This window comes from Belonocnema kinseyi, chromosome 4, assembly GCF_010883055.1.
Source record: "Belonocnema kinseyi isolate 2016_QV_RU_SX_M_011 chromosome 4, B_treatae_v1, whole genome shotgun sequence".
In the NCBI taxonomy this organism is placed as follows: Eukaryota; Metazoa; Arthropoda; class Insecta; order Hymenoptera; family Cynipidae; genus Belonocnema; species Belonocnema kinseyi.
Genome location: NC_046660.1, coordinates 19,064,328 through 19,080,929, shown reverse-complemented (window position 1 = coordinate 19,080,929; position 16,602 = coordinate 19,064,328). Strand labels below are relative to the sequence as shown.

At 30.6% G+C, this 16,602-nt stretch overlaps 1 protein-coding gene across 1 annotated transcript in view; it reads right to left on the bottom strand.

The window, feature by feature from the left end:
• Positions 1–16,602, bottom strand: part of LOC117172179 — a 214,053-nt gene that overhangs the window by 30,200 nt on the left and 167,251 nt on the right. Inside the window, exons 3-5 of the mRNA XM_033360011.1 lie at positions 12,715–12,910; positions 8,520–8,733; positions 1,898–2,222 (exon numbers count right to left, since the gene is read on the bottom strand). Coding sequence (XP_033215902.1) covers positions 1,898–2,222; positions 8,520–8,733; positions 12,715–12,910 — 735 coding nt within the window. The remainder of the gene's footprint in view (positions 1–1,897; positions 2,223–8,519; positions 8,734–12,714; positions 12,911–16,602) is intronic.

Sequence of the window (16,602 nt, the reverse complement as noted above, 5' to 3'; positions counted from 1 at the left end):
TCTGCTCAAATTCCCCTGATTTTTGGGATTATCCTGAAACATTTTAAACCCTTTTAAATCTTATTTTAAATCTTTTAAAGCTCCTTAAAATGATTGAAATCTACTAAAATTCTTTGGAATCTTGTTGAAATATCCTGAAATATTGCAAATACATCAACATTTTTTAAATCACTGAAAACTCTTTAAATCTCTTAAAAATACTTCGGGATTTCTTAAATTACTGTAACAAAATCATTGGAATCTATTAAAAATCTGTGGAATCTTTTCAAATATCATAATTTATTTTGAATAATTTGAAATTTTTGAAATACCTTGAGACTAAAAATTTCTTGAAAATACTTAGGAATTTTTTAAGATATCCCTAAAATATTTCAAACCTTTTGCAATCACTTTAAACTTTTTAAAGTTCTTTAAATTTTCTTGGACGTTTTGAACATACCTTATATTTTTTTTATTCTTGGGAATACCTTCAAATTATTTTAATATATTAAAATTGCTTTGATTTTATCAAAACAATCTAGAATATTTCAAATTTTTCCAAATCCCTTGAAACTCTTTAAAATTCTTTAATTTTGTTCCTTTTAGATACCCTAAAATCTTCAGTTCTTAAGGATACCCGAGTTAAATTTTTGAAATCCACCACCAAATTCCTCGAAACCTTTTCAATTCCCTAAAATATTTCACTTCCTTTTAATTCGTTTCAAGGTATGTACACCTACTAAAAGTTCCGTGGAATCTTTTAAAATACCCTAAAATATTTAGAATGCCTTGAAATCTTTCTAAATTTCTTTCGATTATTCAAACTTACCAAAAATTCCTTGAAATCAATAGTGATTAACATATGGGTTAATTAATTTAATGAAAAGTGACTAAAGTGATATTTTCAATTAAGAAAGAGACTATAATGATTTTTTCCTGATTTCTAAGTTTTTCCTGACCTGCAGCCACCTTGAAAAAAACAAAGTCAAATCCTCTCCTTAACCAATCAGAGCACTGGAGAGGGAAGCCACGTGGAACATTTCGAAATGTTATGATCTAGCAAGAAAAGCCCTTATATGCGAGACCTAGCACTAGTCATAAAATTCGGGAATCTTTTCTTGCGTCATTTGGAAGGAACAGGAGATAGGTTGTGTAACCATAGGGGAGTCGACATATATCATCCTCATTTCAGGAAATTATAGCCTGGGACCCTCAAAAGGTTCGCCAACGAAACTTATGTAGTAGTTGATGGGTGAATAATTCTAGATTTCGAAAATCAGTATTTCAGATTCTCGGCTCCCAGGATACAATTCTCACCCTTGTCTTTGATCTTTCTTCTGACAAAATAGCCCAGGAAAAGCATTATTCTCATTCCACCAAGGCCCAGGATGAAGATAGAATTTCCGGGTCATTCAGGAAAATCAGGATTTATATTGTCAAGAGAAGAATCAGTTTTTAGGATTTGGTGTCCAATCATCATCCTTATTCAGGGCACTGGGTGTATTAGGGAAATCAAGAAAACGGGGAATGTAATTCAGTAACCAAAATGTTTCTCTCGCGTGTTCTAATATGCAAATCAAGAGTGGTTTCATCTATTTTATTTCTCTAACTCTGAGTTGGAAAGGAGAATTTGCGAACAGTTCATAATTCTCACTTTAACTAGAGAATTTTCTAAAAATAATTACAAATCTGACTTGAAATTGTGAATTTTTATCAATGATTTATAATCATCAATAAATTAAAATTTTCAAAATGTCCTGTTCCAAATCAGAAAACTTTGAAATCTCTTGAAAAAATAAAAATCTAGGAGAAACCCTGGAATTTAAAATCAGCCTTTGAGTAGATACACTGTTATTAGATTATAATCTGATGCTGTATTAGTTGAGGAATAAAAAAATTTTTTAAATGAAGACTTTACCTTGAGATCTTATCCTGTCGAGCAGCGATAGCTTGAGGTGTAACATTCTCCTTGAGTTGCATAGCAAGTCCACAACGAATGGCTTCAACGACCCCAGCAGTTCCACTTTCTTCACGAAGTTCCGGATCTCGAAGATATCTGTGAGAATCTCGCATGTCCTCCGGCTCGAATTCTTCCCTCAGGAGAGATCGCTTGGCCACTAAGACTCCGGGTGACTGCACACCCCCAATAAATTTATGACCAGCAAAGATAATCGCATCCTTATGCACCGATGTTTCACCAACTCCGGGGAGATGGGGGTTCATTTCCATTCGAAGGTACGGGGCTGAAAGGAGATAATACTTTGATTTAGGTGGACAAGAGGAATTCTTTTAAAGGGGAGTTAACTTAACAAATGAAATAAACTCTCTACAATAAACTGGGGTAAGCGGCGCTTATTGTTATAGGTAGAAAAAATGAGGGGAGTAAGGGTAGAGGGAGTGAGGGGAAGTGAGTATTTGGTAAAATAGGACAAGGAAGAAGAAGTGAGAGAGATTTAGGGAGGGGAACTAGGAGAATTTAGGATACGGAAACAAGGATTAGTGAGGGTTAATGAGGTGAGGAAAAGTGAAGGTTAATCAGATTGAGAACAAGGGACGAAAATTAGAAAAGAAAGAGGAGATAATACCTTTATTCAGGAAGAAAGAAGGCAATCTTTTAAAGAGAGGCTAACTTAAAAAAACAAAATAAACTTTCTACAATAAAATAGGGCAAGCGGCGATTATTATTATAGGTAGAGAAAATGAGGTTAGTTAAGGGAAGTGAGGCTTTGGGAAAGTAGGGCGACGATGAAGAAGTGAGAGAAATTTAGAAAGGGGAACTAGGATTAGTGAGGGTTAATGGGATTGAGAAGAAGGGAAGGGAATTAGAAAAGGAAGAGGAGATAATACCTTTATTCAGGAAGAAAGAAGGCAATTTTTTAAAGAGAGACTAACTTAACATACGAATTAAACTCTCTACAATAAACCGGGGTAAGCGGCGCTTATTGTTATAGATAGAAAAAATGAGGGGAGTAAGGGTAGAGGGAGTGAGGGGAAGTGAGGATTTGGTAAAATAGGGCAAGGAAGAAGAAGTGAGAGAAATTTAGGGAGGGGAACTAGGAGAATTTAGGATACGGAAACAAGGATTAGTGAGGGTTAATGAGGTGAGAAGAAGTGAAGGTTAATCGGATTGAGAACAAAAGACGAAAATTAGAAAAGAAAGAGGAGACAATACCTTTATTCAAGAAGAAAGAAGGCAATTTTTTAAAGAGAGGCTAACTTAAAAAAACAAAATAAACTTTCTACAATAAAATGGGGCAAGCGGCGATTATTATTATAGGTAGAGAAAATGAGGTTAGTTGGGGGAAGTGACGCTTTGGGAAAGTAGGGCGACGATGAAGAAGTGAGAGCGATTTAGGAAGGTGAACTAGGATTAGTGAGGGTTAATGGGATTGAGAAGAAGGGAAGACAATTAGTAAAGGAAGAGGAGATAATACCTTTATTCAGGAAGAAAGAAGGCAATTTTTTAAAGAGAGACTAACTTAACAAACGAAATAAGCTCTCTACAATAAACTGGGGTAAGCGGCGCTTATTGTTATAGGTAGAAAAAATGAGGGGAGTAAGGGTAGAGGAAGTGAGAATAAGTGAGGATTTGGTAAAGTAGGGCAAGGAAGAAGAAGTGAAAGAGATTTAGGGAGGGGAACTAGGAGAATTTAGGATACAAAAACAAGGATTAGTGAGGGTTAATGAGGTGAGAAGAAGTGAAGGTTAATCAGATTGAGAACAAGGGACGAAAATTAGAAAAGAAAGAGGAGATAATACCTTTATTCAGGAAGAAAGAAGGCAATCTTTTAAAGAGAGGCTAACTTAAAAAAACAAAATAAACTTTCTACAATAAAATAGGGCAAGCGGCGATTATTATTATAGGTAGAGAAAATGAGGTTAGTTGGGGGAAGTGAGGCTTTGGGAAAGTAGGGCGACGATGAAGAAGTGAGAGAAATTTAGGAAGGGGAACTAGGATTAGTGAGGGTTAATAGGATTGAGAAGAAGGGAAGGGAATTAGAAAAGGAAGAGGAGATAATACCTTTATTCAGGAAGAAAGAAGGCAATTTTTTAAAGAGAGGCTAATTTAAAAAAACAAATTAAACTTTCTACAATAAAATGGAGCAAGCGGCGATTATTATTATAGGTAGAGAAAATGAGGTTAGTTGGGGGAAGTGACGCTTTGGGAAATTAGGGCGACGATGAAGAAGTGAGAGCGATTTAGGAAGGTGAACTAGGATTAGTGAGGGTTAATGAGATTGAGAAGAAGGGAAGACAATTAGTAAAGGAAGAGGAGATAATACCTTTATTCAGGAAGAAAGAAGGCAATTTTTTAAAGAGAGACTAACTTAAAAAACAAAATAAACTTTCTACAATAAAATGGGGTAAGCGGCGCTTATTATTATAGGTAGAAAAAATGAGGGAAGTAAGCGTAGAGGAAGTGAGGGGAAGTGAGGATTTTGGAAAGTAGGGCAAGGAAGAAGAAATGATTGAGATTTAGGGAGGGGAACTAGGAGAATTCAGGATACGGAAAGAAGGATTAGTGAGTCTTAATGAGGTGAAGAGAAGTGAGGGTTAATGGGATTGAGAAGAAGGGAAGGGAATTAGAAAAGGAAGAGGAGATAATACCTTTATTCAAGAAGAAGAAAGGCAATCTTTTAAAGAGAGGCTAACTCAACGAATAAAATTAGCTCTCTACAATAAAATAGGGCAAGTGGCGCATATTATTATAGGAAGGGAAAATGAGAAAAGGGAAAGTAGGGGAAGTTAGGGTAAGTAAGGATTTGGGAAAATAGGGCGAGGAATAAGGAATGAGAGAGATTCAGAAGGGGAAAGTAGGAGAATTTAGGATAAGGAAAAAACAGCTAACTTAAAAAAAAATTAATTCTCTCTAGTAAAAAGGGACTAAGCGGCACTTATTATTATCTTATAAAAAGCCTTATAGTTTCGGTCGGGCGTTTTTCTGTCGGCCTATCCGTCGTACTTTTTTTCTAAGAAAAGAAGTGAGTCGAAATGAGCGGAAGGATATAATGGGCAGGTAGGAAAAATGAGCAAAGGGAACGTAGGGAAAGTGAGGGGAAATAAGGATTTGACAAAGTAGAGAGAATAAGGGAAAGTGAGAGGAAATAATGGGTAGAGAAATAGAGTAACTGAGAGGAGGGGGAGTATAAGATAAGAAGTAGAATTAAGGTAGTGAAAGAAGAAGGGAAATGACGGGAAATTAGTGGAGGGGAAGTGGGAGAAATTTAGGTAGGGAAAGTAAAGGACTTTAGGATACGGGAACCAGGCGAAGCGAGGGTTAGTGTGGTGAGGAGAAGTAGAGGAAATTGAAAAAGAAAGAGGAGATAACACTTTTATCAGGCAGGAAAAAAGAAAATAATTCAAAGAAGGGCTACTTAAAAAAATAACTCCCTATAATAAAAAGAGTTTAACGGCGCTTAATATTATTATTCATATCTTATAAAAACCCTTATTTTTTGGTCGTGCATTTTTCCGTCAGCCTTTTCGTTGTACTTTTTTCCAAGGAGAGGAAGTGAGTTTAAATAAGCTCAGGGAATGTAGAGGTAGGCAAAAAATATTGGGAAAGGAAACGTAGAGCAAGTGAGTGGAACGGAGGATTTGGGCGAGTAGAGGAATTAAGGAGAAGTGAGAAGAAAGAATGGGAGGGGAAATAGGGTAAATAAAGGAAAGCAAAGTAGGGATTGAGGATAAGGGTAAATTTAGATAGTGAAAGTAAAAATTAAGATAATGAGGGGAACTGAGTAGATTAATGAGGTGAGGAAAAGGAAAGGAAATCAGAAAAGGAAGAGAAACAACACCTTTATTTAAGAGGAAATCTTTTAAAGAGATGTTAACTTCAAAAAACGAATTGACTCTACCGTAAAATGATGCAAGCGGTGCTTATTATTATCTTATAAAAACCCTTCGGTCCATATGCCGTACTTATTTTCAAGAAGGGAAAGTGAGTTGAATTGAGTAAAAAAGAAAGTGGGAGTGATCCGGAGAAATTGGAAAAGGAAAAGTAGGGGTAGTAACGGGGAATGAGTATTAGGGAAAGTAGAGGGAGTAAGGAAAAGTGAGAGGAAAATAGAATAAATGAGGGGACAAGAAGTAGAGGATAAGAAGTAGGTTAAATTAACGTAGTGAAAGTAGAAGAAGAAAGGGTAATGAGGGTAAATAAGTAGAGGGGAAGTAGGAGGAATTTAGGGAAGGGAAGAAGGGGAACTTATGATACAGAAACTGCGAGAAGTGAGTGTTAATGAACTAAAAAATATTATAATATAAAATTAAAAACAGTTTAATTTTGCCAAAAAAAAAAGAATTTTAAACAAAATAGGTTAATCGTCAACGACAGCACATTAATTTTCATCCCAAAGTGAAACAATTAAATTTTCATAAGAAAAATGAATTTTTAGCAAAGAAAGAAGAATTTTTAGCGAAATAATCCAATTTTTCACCAAAGAGATCAATTTTCTGACTAAGAAGAGAAAATTTCCACAAACGTCAACAAAAGAAGTTTATCTTCAACGCAAAAGAGACGGTTTTAATGAAAAAAAATGGTTACATTTCTAGACACAAAAATTAATATTACAATATGAAAATTTATTGTCAACAAAATAGTTAAATTTTTAAACAAAGTGAAGAATTTTAAACTGAAATAATGAATCTTCAATTGGGAAAGTTGAATTTCAAAACTAAAAAGATGAGTTTATATCTAAAATAATAACCTTCAACTCGAAGAGTTGATTTTTTAACCCAAAAGATGAATGATCAACAACAACAAATTTTTCCACAAAATGGTTAAATATTTCATTTAAATTGTGAGTCTTTAAATAAAAAAAATGAATTCTCAACGAAAAATTTAACAGTTTATATTTCAACCAAAAAAGATTTTAATTTAATTTGATTTTATATTTAAATAAAATATAATTTAATCAAATTTCAAGAAGTTAAATTTCCAGTCTAAAAAATTAATTTTGCAACAAGAAAATGAACTTCAAACGAAAAATCTAATAGTTGTATTTCAACCAAAAAAAGATTTTAATTTAAATTAAATACAATTTTATTTTTATTTAATTTCAAAAGGTTAAATTCCCAGTGAAAAAAAAATAATTTTACAATCAGAAAATTAATATTCAACAAAATAGTTAAATTTGTTACCAAAGTTAAGAATTTCAAACTGAAATAATGCATCTTCAACTGTAATAGTAGAATTTTTAACCAAAAAGATGGATTTTCCACTAAAAATATAATATTTTAAATTTCAAATAAAAAAGATTTGAATTTAATTTAATTTTCTATTTTAATTAAAATAAATTTTTTTATTTGATTTCAAAAGTTTAAATTTTGCGTTTGAAAAATTTACTTTTACAACCAGAAAAAATTTACTTTTACAACCAGAAAATTAATTTTCAACAAAATTGTTATTATAGTTATTATAGTTATATTTATAGTTATTTCAAGAAAATAATTATAAAATAGTTATAATTTTGATTTAATTTTATATTACGAATTTAAAAAAATTTATTGATGCCCTCGAAAAAATTCCCTGATTTAAAAAAGAATACCTAGCATTTCCAAGTTTTTTCTAGAATTCTTTATTCATAGAAGATAATTTCTTTAAAACAAAATACTCTCTTGTTTTTCGGTTCATCACACGAGGAGAAAGAAGCTCACTCATGAAGTTCTATATTTTTTCTTTTTTAGGTTTCCTAGCAATAAAAATCATAATAATTAAGGCAATCTGCTAAGCAGAGGAGCTGCACGCAGCTGCCGGAATTTTAGAGTCAAGAGTGGCTCATAACAGCGAATAAATTTACCTCTCCTAGGAGTCTCAACGAGGGAATCCCCATGCCAGATGTAAGCCCGAGGGCATTTTTTTATTTATTTTTATATTTACGCAGCTATAAGGTTTCCTCTCCTTGATGCTTGGATGTGAAGGGATTTTTTTTTGCTTCCAAGAAAAGATTCTTGTTTTGAATGTTCTCTCGATGTTGTGAAAACAAGATTGACTCGAATTTTATAATATCTAAGATAGATGGGAATTTTGATTGTCAGAGAGATATACAAATATTGACATAAATGGATAAAGGTTAGGATGAGATTGAGAAGAGGAAATTGAAAAAAGAAATATGTTAATTTAGATTGAAAAATAGATAGAAAAAAATAATTGTTGATAGATATATCAATTAAAACATTCCATTAAATACATTAAGTACATTATTAATACATCATTTTACCGACAATTGTTGGAAAAGTTCATTTTCTACCAAATAGTTAAATTTTTATTTAAATAGTTTAACTTTTCACAAAATAATTAAATTTTAATTAAAAAATGCGAATTTACAATAAAAAGGTTAATTTTAAACCTGAAAGATTAATTTTCTACCAAATTGTTGACAGTTTCAACTTGACAAAGAATTTCATTTTTAATCAAACACCATGTATAAATCGTCGTTTGTAATTATTTGTGCGAACAAAAATTTCTGATATTTAATATACATATTTTTTTATTTAACTTCAATTTAAATTGTTTAATATTTGTTTATTAACTAACTCACCGCCTGAGGTGTAGTCCCATATGCCGAGAGCTCCATACTGCCGAAGAAGCATAGTTGTTGCAACGTCATCAGCAAGGACACCTGTTATACAACTGGCTGCACTAAAGTAGCCGACCATTCTCAAATTTGAGTTTTCAGCCCGTTCAGCTTCCAACTTCCCCTCCAGATCATTGAGATCCAGAAAGCCTTCTCGTGTCTCTTTTATTCGAATAATCTGAAAAAATTATTAATCACATGAAGCTTTATAATCCCATAAAGTTCCATAATCAGATATAGTTCTATAATTGCGTAAAGTACAATAATAACATAAAGTGTCATAGCCTCATAAAGTTCCATAATCACATAAGGTTTCATAATCTCTTAAGGTTCCATAATCGCATAAAGTGCCTCAATACCATAAAGTACCATAATCACATAAAGTTCTATAATTGCATAAAGTTCCATAATCGCGTAAAGTTTTATAATTTCACTAGTTCCGTTATCACATAAAGTATCATAACAGCATGGAGTGCCATTATCCCATTAGGTTCAGTAATCACATAAACTTCTATAATCGAGTGAAGTTCCATAATTGCATGAAATCCTTCAATCCCATCAAGTTCTATAATCACATAAATTGCCTTTATCTCGCGAGGTTCCATAATTGCATAATCTTCTATAATCACGTAAGATTTCACAATCAAATAAAGTGCTTTAATTCCATAAAATTCTATAATCGCACAATATTCTATAATCGCACAAAGTTCCATAAACAAATCAAGTATCAAAACTGCAAAAAGTACTTATATCCCATAAAGTTCTCTAACCCCATGAAATTTCATAATCACATAAAGTATCATAACTGCATGAAGTGCCATTATCCCATAAAGTTCGATGATCAAATAAAATTCTATAATCGAGTAAATTTCCATATTCCCATAAAACCCATCAATCCCATAAAGTTCCATAATGACATCAAGTGCCTTAATCCCATGAGGTTGCATAATTTAATAATGTTCTATAATCGCGTAAGGTTCCATAATCGAATAAAGTGCTTCAATTCTATAAAGTTCTATGAACGCATAATGTTCTATAATCGCGCAAAGTTCTATAATCGCATAAAGTGTCTTAATCCCATAAAGTTCTACAATCGCGTAAAGTTCCATGATAAAATAAAGTACCAAAATAACAAAAAGTACGTATTTCCTATAAAGTTCTTTAACCACATGAAATTCCATAATCACATAAAGTACCATAACCGCATGAAGTGCCAGAATCCTATAAAGTTCTATAATCACATAAAGTGCATCAATCCCATGAGAATCCATAACCCTATAACGTTCTATAATCGCGTAAGGTTCCATAAAGGAATAAACTGCTTCAATCCCATAAAGTTCCATAATCGCATAATGTTCTATAATCACGCAAAGTTCCATAATCGCATAAAGTGCCTCAATCCCATAAAGTTCTATTATTGTGTAAAGTTCTATTTTCGCGCAAAGTTCCATAATGTTCCATAATTCCATAAAGTTCTGTGATCCCATCAATTTCCATAATCACATAAAGTTCTATAATAGCGTAAAGTTCTTTAAACGCGTAAAATTCGACGATCGTATCAAATTCCATAATTTCATTAGTTTCCACAATTGCATGAAGGCCTATAATCCAATAAAGTCCAATAATTACATAAAGTTCAATAATCGCTTAAAGTTTCATATTACCGTAAAGTGCCTCAATCCCATAAAGTTCTACAATGGTGTAAATTTCCATAATCACCCTCAGGTCCTATAATCGCATAAAGCACCATAATCACAAAAAGGAACGATAATCCTATTAAGTTTGATAACCATATAAAGTTCTATAATCCCATAAAGATCCATAACCGCATAAAGGTACATAAACACATCAAATTTGATAATCAGGGTGTCTACCCGATACATTATTTTTAACTCGCTGTCAATTATTAATGTTTTCGGTTAATTTTCAAGAATTCAGAAGATTTGAATGATTTCAAGAGATTTAAAATATTTCTAATTTGGAACATGTAATTTTGGAAATTAATGATAATCCCGAGTTGGAACATAAGATAATAATATTTACTGATGATAATTACGATTGTGAGTTTGAATAGAAAATTTTGTAAAAAAAATTACAACGCTGAATATTAATTGAGTTTTTCCTAAATTCTCGCCTTCTAAATGAGAATTAAAATTATTTTCAACATTTTCAGTTCCACGTCTAAACAATTATACATATTTAGAATATTTTCTACTATATTTCGAAAATATAGTTACTTCCTTGTCCTTTTCTTAACATTAAAAAAAAGGAACTTTCAAATTCTGACAAATTTGTATTTGCAAAAAAATTAATCATTTCTAAATTCGCATGATTTCTGATATAGAATATGGAATAAAAAGGAATTTTGCAATTTGCAAAAAAGAAATAATTTTTTATTTTAAGCTAATTCTGATTTAGAACGAATCATTTTCGAAATTTCGAAAATTCTTACTCGGAAGAGTGACTGATTTTTAAATTCTCTCTTTATAAATTAGAATTAAAACTATTTTCAAAAATTTCATGTTTCCTGTGAAAAAATTATCAGTTCCAAGAGAAAATTACAATTTTTTATAAAATTATTTGTTTCAAAGTCAAAGTTATAATTTATTATATACAGGATCTTTTAAATATTTTATTTCTTTATTCACCATCCTATAATCAATAATTCTAATTCTTACAGAGCATTTCCTGTCCCAAATCACAATTAAATACAGAAATTAAAAAATTCCATTTTTAAAAATTTGGAACAGGAATTTTTTTAATTCATTTCTTCCAAATCCAAATTCAAATTCTTTTTCAAAACTCCCTAACCCAAGTCAAATTATAGTTCATCTCGTATAATTCCTATCCTAATATAGAAATTCTGATTCCTAATGAAAGTTTCTATTCTAAAGCGAAACTGAAATAAAAATTATAATTATTTACAAAAATTCCCAGTTCTATTTAGAAATTCTAATTATTTTAGTACATGGAAAAATGTAACATTTTCTAAATTTAAGTATAAAATCTCTTTAAAATGAGACTAAGAACGTGGTTTTTCGAATTATCATCAAAAATGTATAAGCATACCTAAAACGAAAAGCAGTCAGTAAATTGATAACCAGAGAAATGTTCACTGGTTGAGTCAGTAGTTCGAATTATTTCGGGTGAACCAGTGAATTTTTTATTTTTACTAAATGAGCCAGTAATTGAATCAAATAAAAAAGCTTTACTAAATATACCAATGATATAAAATGATGGATTCAAACAGTTAAATAGCACTCCACGCAGCCAAGACATGAACCTCCAGTCGTCTAGTAGAGTCACCAGGTAACTACTGATACAGGGTAACCAGTGAACCTTATTAATTAAGACTGTGACGGAATTCCACTCTTTAAACCAGTAAAATTTTGATTGGTGAAACAGTACTTTCAATTACCACTGGTAAATCAGTGATTTTCCTATTTTAACTGGGTTGACCAGTAAGTGACTCAATTAAAAGAGTTACTGAATATACCTGTGACGCCAAATGATGGATTCAACCAGTGATTTAGCACTCTATGCAGCCAAGACATAAACCTTTATTCTTCTCGAGCGTTCGTCACCAGATGACTTAGTACTGAGTAACCAGTGAACCCCATTGATTAAACCAATGACGGAATTCCACTGAATAAACCAGTAAAATTGTCGCTGGTTGAATCAGTATTTTGAATTATCACTTGTAAATCAGTGATTTTCCGATTTTGACTGGGTAAAACAGTGGTTGATTTAAATAAAACAGTGTTACTGAATATACTATTGACGCCACATGATGGATTCAACCAGTGATATAGCACTCCATGCAGCCAAGACATAAAAATCCAGTCTCCTGCTACGCGCAAGTCCAGATGACTACTGGTACTCAGTAAACAGTGAACCTCGCTGATTAACCAGTGAATCTCACTCTTGGAATACCACTGATTGTACCAGTGCAATCTCACTGATTGCAAGTGAAAAACTTCTAGCTGTTTCAACCAGTGAGATTTCACTAAAAATCAGTAAGATTTCTCTAGTTTATTTTAAGATAGCTATTACACCTTTCGAGCGTAATCCAGATGACTAAGTGAATTTGTTTTCAGCGTAAAAAAAAACGAGTTAAATGAAATTTTTTTTTATTTTTAAAAGCAAACAAATTTCTCACCTTAACTCCATACTCCCTCCAGGGCCTCAGATTGCCATGGTGTTCAAAAGGCCCGACAAAGACGATAGTAGGCGTCGTGAGATCAAGATGGCGTAAAAGTGTGCGTAATGCACCTACAGTACCTTGACCCGTGAAGAGGACGGCATCCTGATCGCCCGCCCCGACCGCATGTCTGACTATGTCTCTGGCCTCGTGCCTGAAATTATAGTGAACATGAAAAATGATAAATATTGGGTAGAAAAGGAGAATTATGACCCCATCAAAATTCGGCATAAAGCCAACCGTGCAAGTGCCCATTCATACCAAGATTGGTTGAACCGCATAAAGATCTTTCGAAACGATTGTAGCCAAAGTCAAGTTAACTACCAACGAAATGACCGTCGAACAACTTAGTCATTAACTACTTTTTTATTTTTTTTTCATGTAATAAAGATTTATAATTCAATATAAAGCCAATATAGAAGCTTTATTAGTTTCTTTATCGCCTCTTTAAAAAACAATTTATCAAATTGTTCTCGGTTCCTTACTTCAGGGATTGAGATGCTATAAAAACAGGGGAAATAGTATGACTTTTCATGAAAATAGGTGAATAATAGGAGAAATAAACAATTTCAACTAAAATTCATGTAGGTAAATTTTCAACCAGAAATGAATCTTCAGTCAAAAAAACATTAATTTTAAGCAAAGAAGTTGAATTTTCAACCGAGTAGTTCAAGTTTGAAACGAATAGTTGAATTTTCACAACCAAATAGTGGAATTTTCAATTTTTTTCAATTCACTTAAATAGTTACATTTTCTATTCAAACTTTCGAAGTTTAACTTTAAAGAGAAAAAAAACGAATTTTTTAATAAACCAATTGAATACTTGACCAAACATTTGATTTTTCAACCTATAGAATAGACGAATTTAAAGAAAAGATTTGAATTTAATATAAAACAGATTTTTTAATCATGAGAGAAAAAATGTAAACAAATTTTGGAATTTTTACTCCAGAAAGATAAACTTTTAATCAATAATATTATGTCGCCATCAAAAATGAAGAATTTCCAACGAAATACATCAATTTTTCACCAAATAGTTCAATTTTCAACCAAAAAAGATAAATTTGTCATCCACAATCGAATGGTTTAATTTTCATTTTAAAGCGTTTATTTTAAACTATAAAAAATGTCTTTAAAAATAGTCAAATTTACAATCAGAGATGAATCTTCAATAAACAAAAGAACTTTTAACAAAATAAAGCAAATTTCAACTAATTAGTTTAAGTTTTAACTGTAAAGTTGAATTTTGACATTCAGCCAGAAAGGATAAAAAATTTTCAACTGAATTTTGGAATTCCAAAGCTAAAAAGTCGAATTTTCTGCAAAATAGTTATTTCAATCAAAAAAATATGATGAAAAAAATAGTTCAGCTTCCGACCAACTATTGGAAATTTTATCCAAAAAAGATAACTGTTCTACCAAAATATTCATTTAACATACAAAAAAATTTTCTATTCATATATGAATTTTTAACCCAAGAAATTATTTTCCTACCAAAAAAGATTTATTTCCTTCAAAATGCAAAATTTTTTAGCAAAATTCACTTGTATTTTGAACAAAATACGATAAGTTTTCACCCAAAAATGGAATAGTTACATTTTCCGTTAAAAGAATTAATTTTCAACAAACAAAGAAAAAACACGATTTTCAATAAAATAGAAAAGTCTTCAAACAATAGAGTGAATTTTTAACAAAGTACTTTAACTTTCAACCAACAAGTTGAATTTCGAAGAAAAATAAAAGAAGTCTCAATGAAAAATAAATTGATTGAATTTTTAAGTAAAAGCAAACAATTTTTCACCAAAATTGTAATAATAAAATTTTCAGTTAGAAAAATTAATTTTCAAAAAAAGAAGAGGAATTTTTACCAAAAAAGTTACATTTTCATCCACTAAAATTAATTTAAAAAAAGAAATTTAACTTTTACCCTAGTAGTTGAATTTTTAGCAAAATAAATCAATTTTCAACAACAGCAAAATAAACAAATTTTTAACAAAGTAATTCAATCATCAAATAATAAAATGATCTTTTAACAGAGTAATTCATCTTTCATCAAATCAGATAAAATTTCAAGTAATAACTATGAATTTTTAGTCGAAATGGAATAATTAAATTTTCATAAAAAAAGTTAATTTTCCAACAAAAAGCGAATTTTCTACCAAATATCTCTGACCAATAAAATTATTTTTAAAATAGAAGTTTAACTTTTAACCTAGTATTTCAATTTTCAAATAATAAGATTACTTTTCTACCAAAAAACAAGAGTTGTTAACACAATAGATGAATTTTGCAAGCAAAAAATGTAACAAAATAGTTCAATCTTTAGTCATGATTTTTTAATTAATTATTTCAATTTTTAACTAAAAACGATGAATTTTCAAAGAAAAATGTAAGAGTTGAATTCCAAAATGACACCCATCACGTTTTTATCAAAAATGGATTAATTAAATTTTTAGTTCAGAAAATTAATTTTCAACCAAGAAAAAACTAATTTTAAACAAAATAGTTTGAAGTGAAAGAAGTAAAATAAATTTTTAGCAAATCAGTTCAACTTTCAACTAAATAGTTGAAATTTTGACTAAAAAATATTATTTTTTAACAAGATAAACTTTTAAGAAAATAGTAGACTTTTTAAGCTAAGGAGATTTAATTTTAAACCGAAAATATAATAGTAGACTTCTAAATAAATAGGAATTGACTTTCAATAAAAAATAGTTAGGTTTTCTTATTGGGTTCTAATAATTCAATTAACATTTCATTTAAAAAGCGAGTAACGGCAGAAAAAGGTACAATTTCTTGAAAATGGGGAAAAAAGAGAAATTGTTTTTAAAAAATATACTAATTAATTTTTAATGATGAAATATTAAAGTGTCGATTCCTGCTTTAGTGTTTGGAGAAACGAAAAAAAAATCTGCCCGGATTTGAACCCTGAACAGATCTTAACAGATCATTCTCGTTTATTTTATTTTATTTTTTTATTTTTTTAACGTCTTTCTCAGTATTTTTGCATGAATAAAAACTGTCCTTCAGTTTAAAAAGCATCCATTATTCAAAACTCTCTCGGGATAGTTTGGAAAAATATATGACACTCTTAAAATGTGAAATTGAGGACTCTCCTCCACTAAATAACGAAAAACGTTTAAGCTGCCATCTATTGTTTTCTCTTTATTGCACCCATTTCGAGTCAACGTTTTATTTTTAAAGCCTACGTGCAAAAGCTTTCTTCTGGTTCTTTTTTTGATTTCCTAGTGCTGTACTTGTGAAACGCGAAGGATACATATTTCATACGCGATAACTGGATGACCCAGTTTCACGTAATTTTCTAGCAAAAAATCATCAGCTACGCAAAAAGTGGACGACTTAAAAATGCAGAAAAAAATCTAATAAAAACTTTGACCCGATTATCTAAAAATGTTAATTTATTAATTTTATGCGTTATCAACATTTGTACATCAAAATTTCTAGATAAATAATTTTACATGATCATAAAATTAATTTCTAAATGTTTCTAAACATTATTGATATAGAAGAGAACAATTAAATTGTAAATGATTGTTTAATAATGCAAAATAATTATCTTCTTAAAATTTCCGTACCCCACTATAATTTGTAAACTTTTTGATATTTCCAAAGAGATCAGAAAAATTAAGTTGTCGGCAAACAAGTACTTAGAAGAATCCAAAAAAAATTTTAAAGCTTTTCAATCATTTCCAAAAATTGAAGATGATCACACTGTTTTAAAAGATTTTAGAATAATATAAAATGGTTTAGTTTTTATTTCAAAATAATAATTTTAAGTTTTGAAGATTTTAAAATGTGTGGGAAAAGAATTTGGAAGACCTTAAG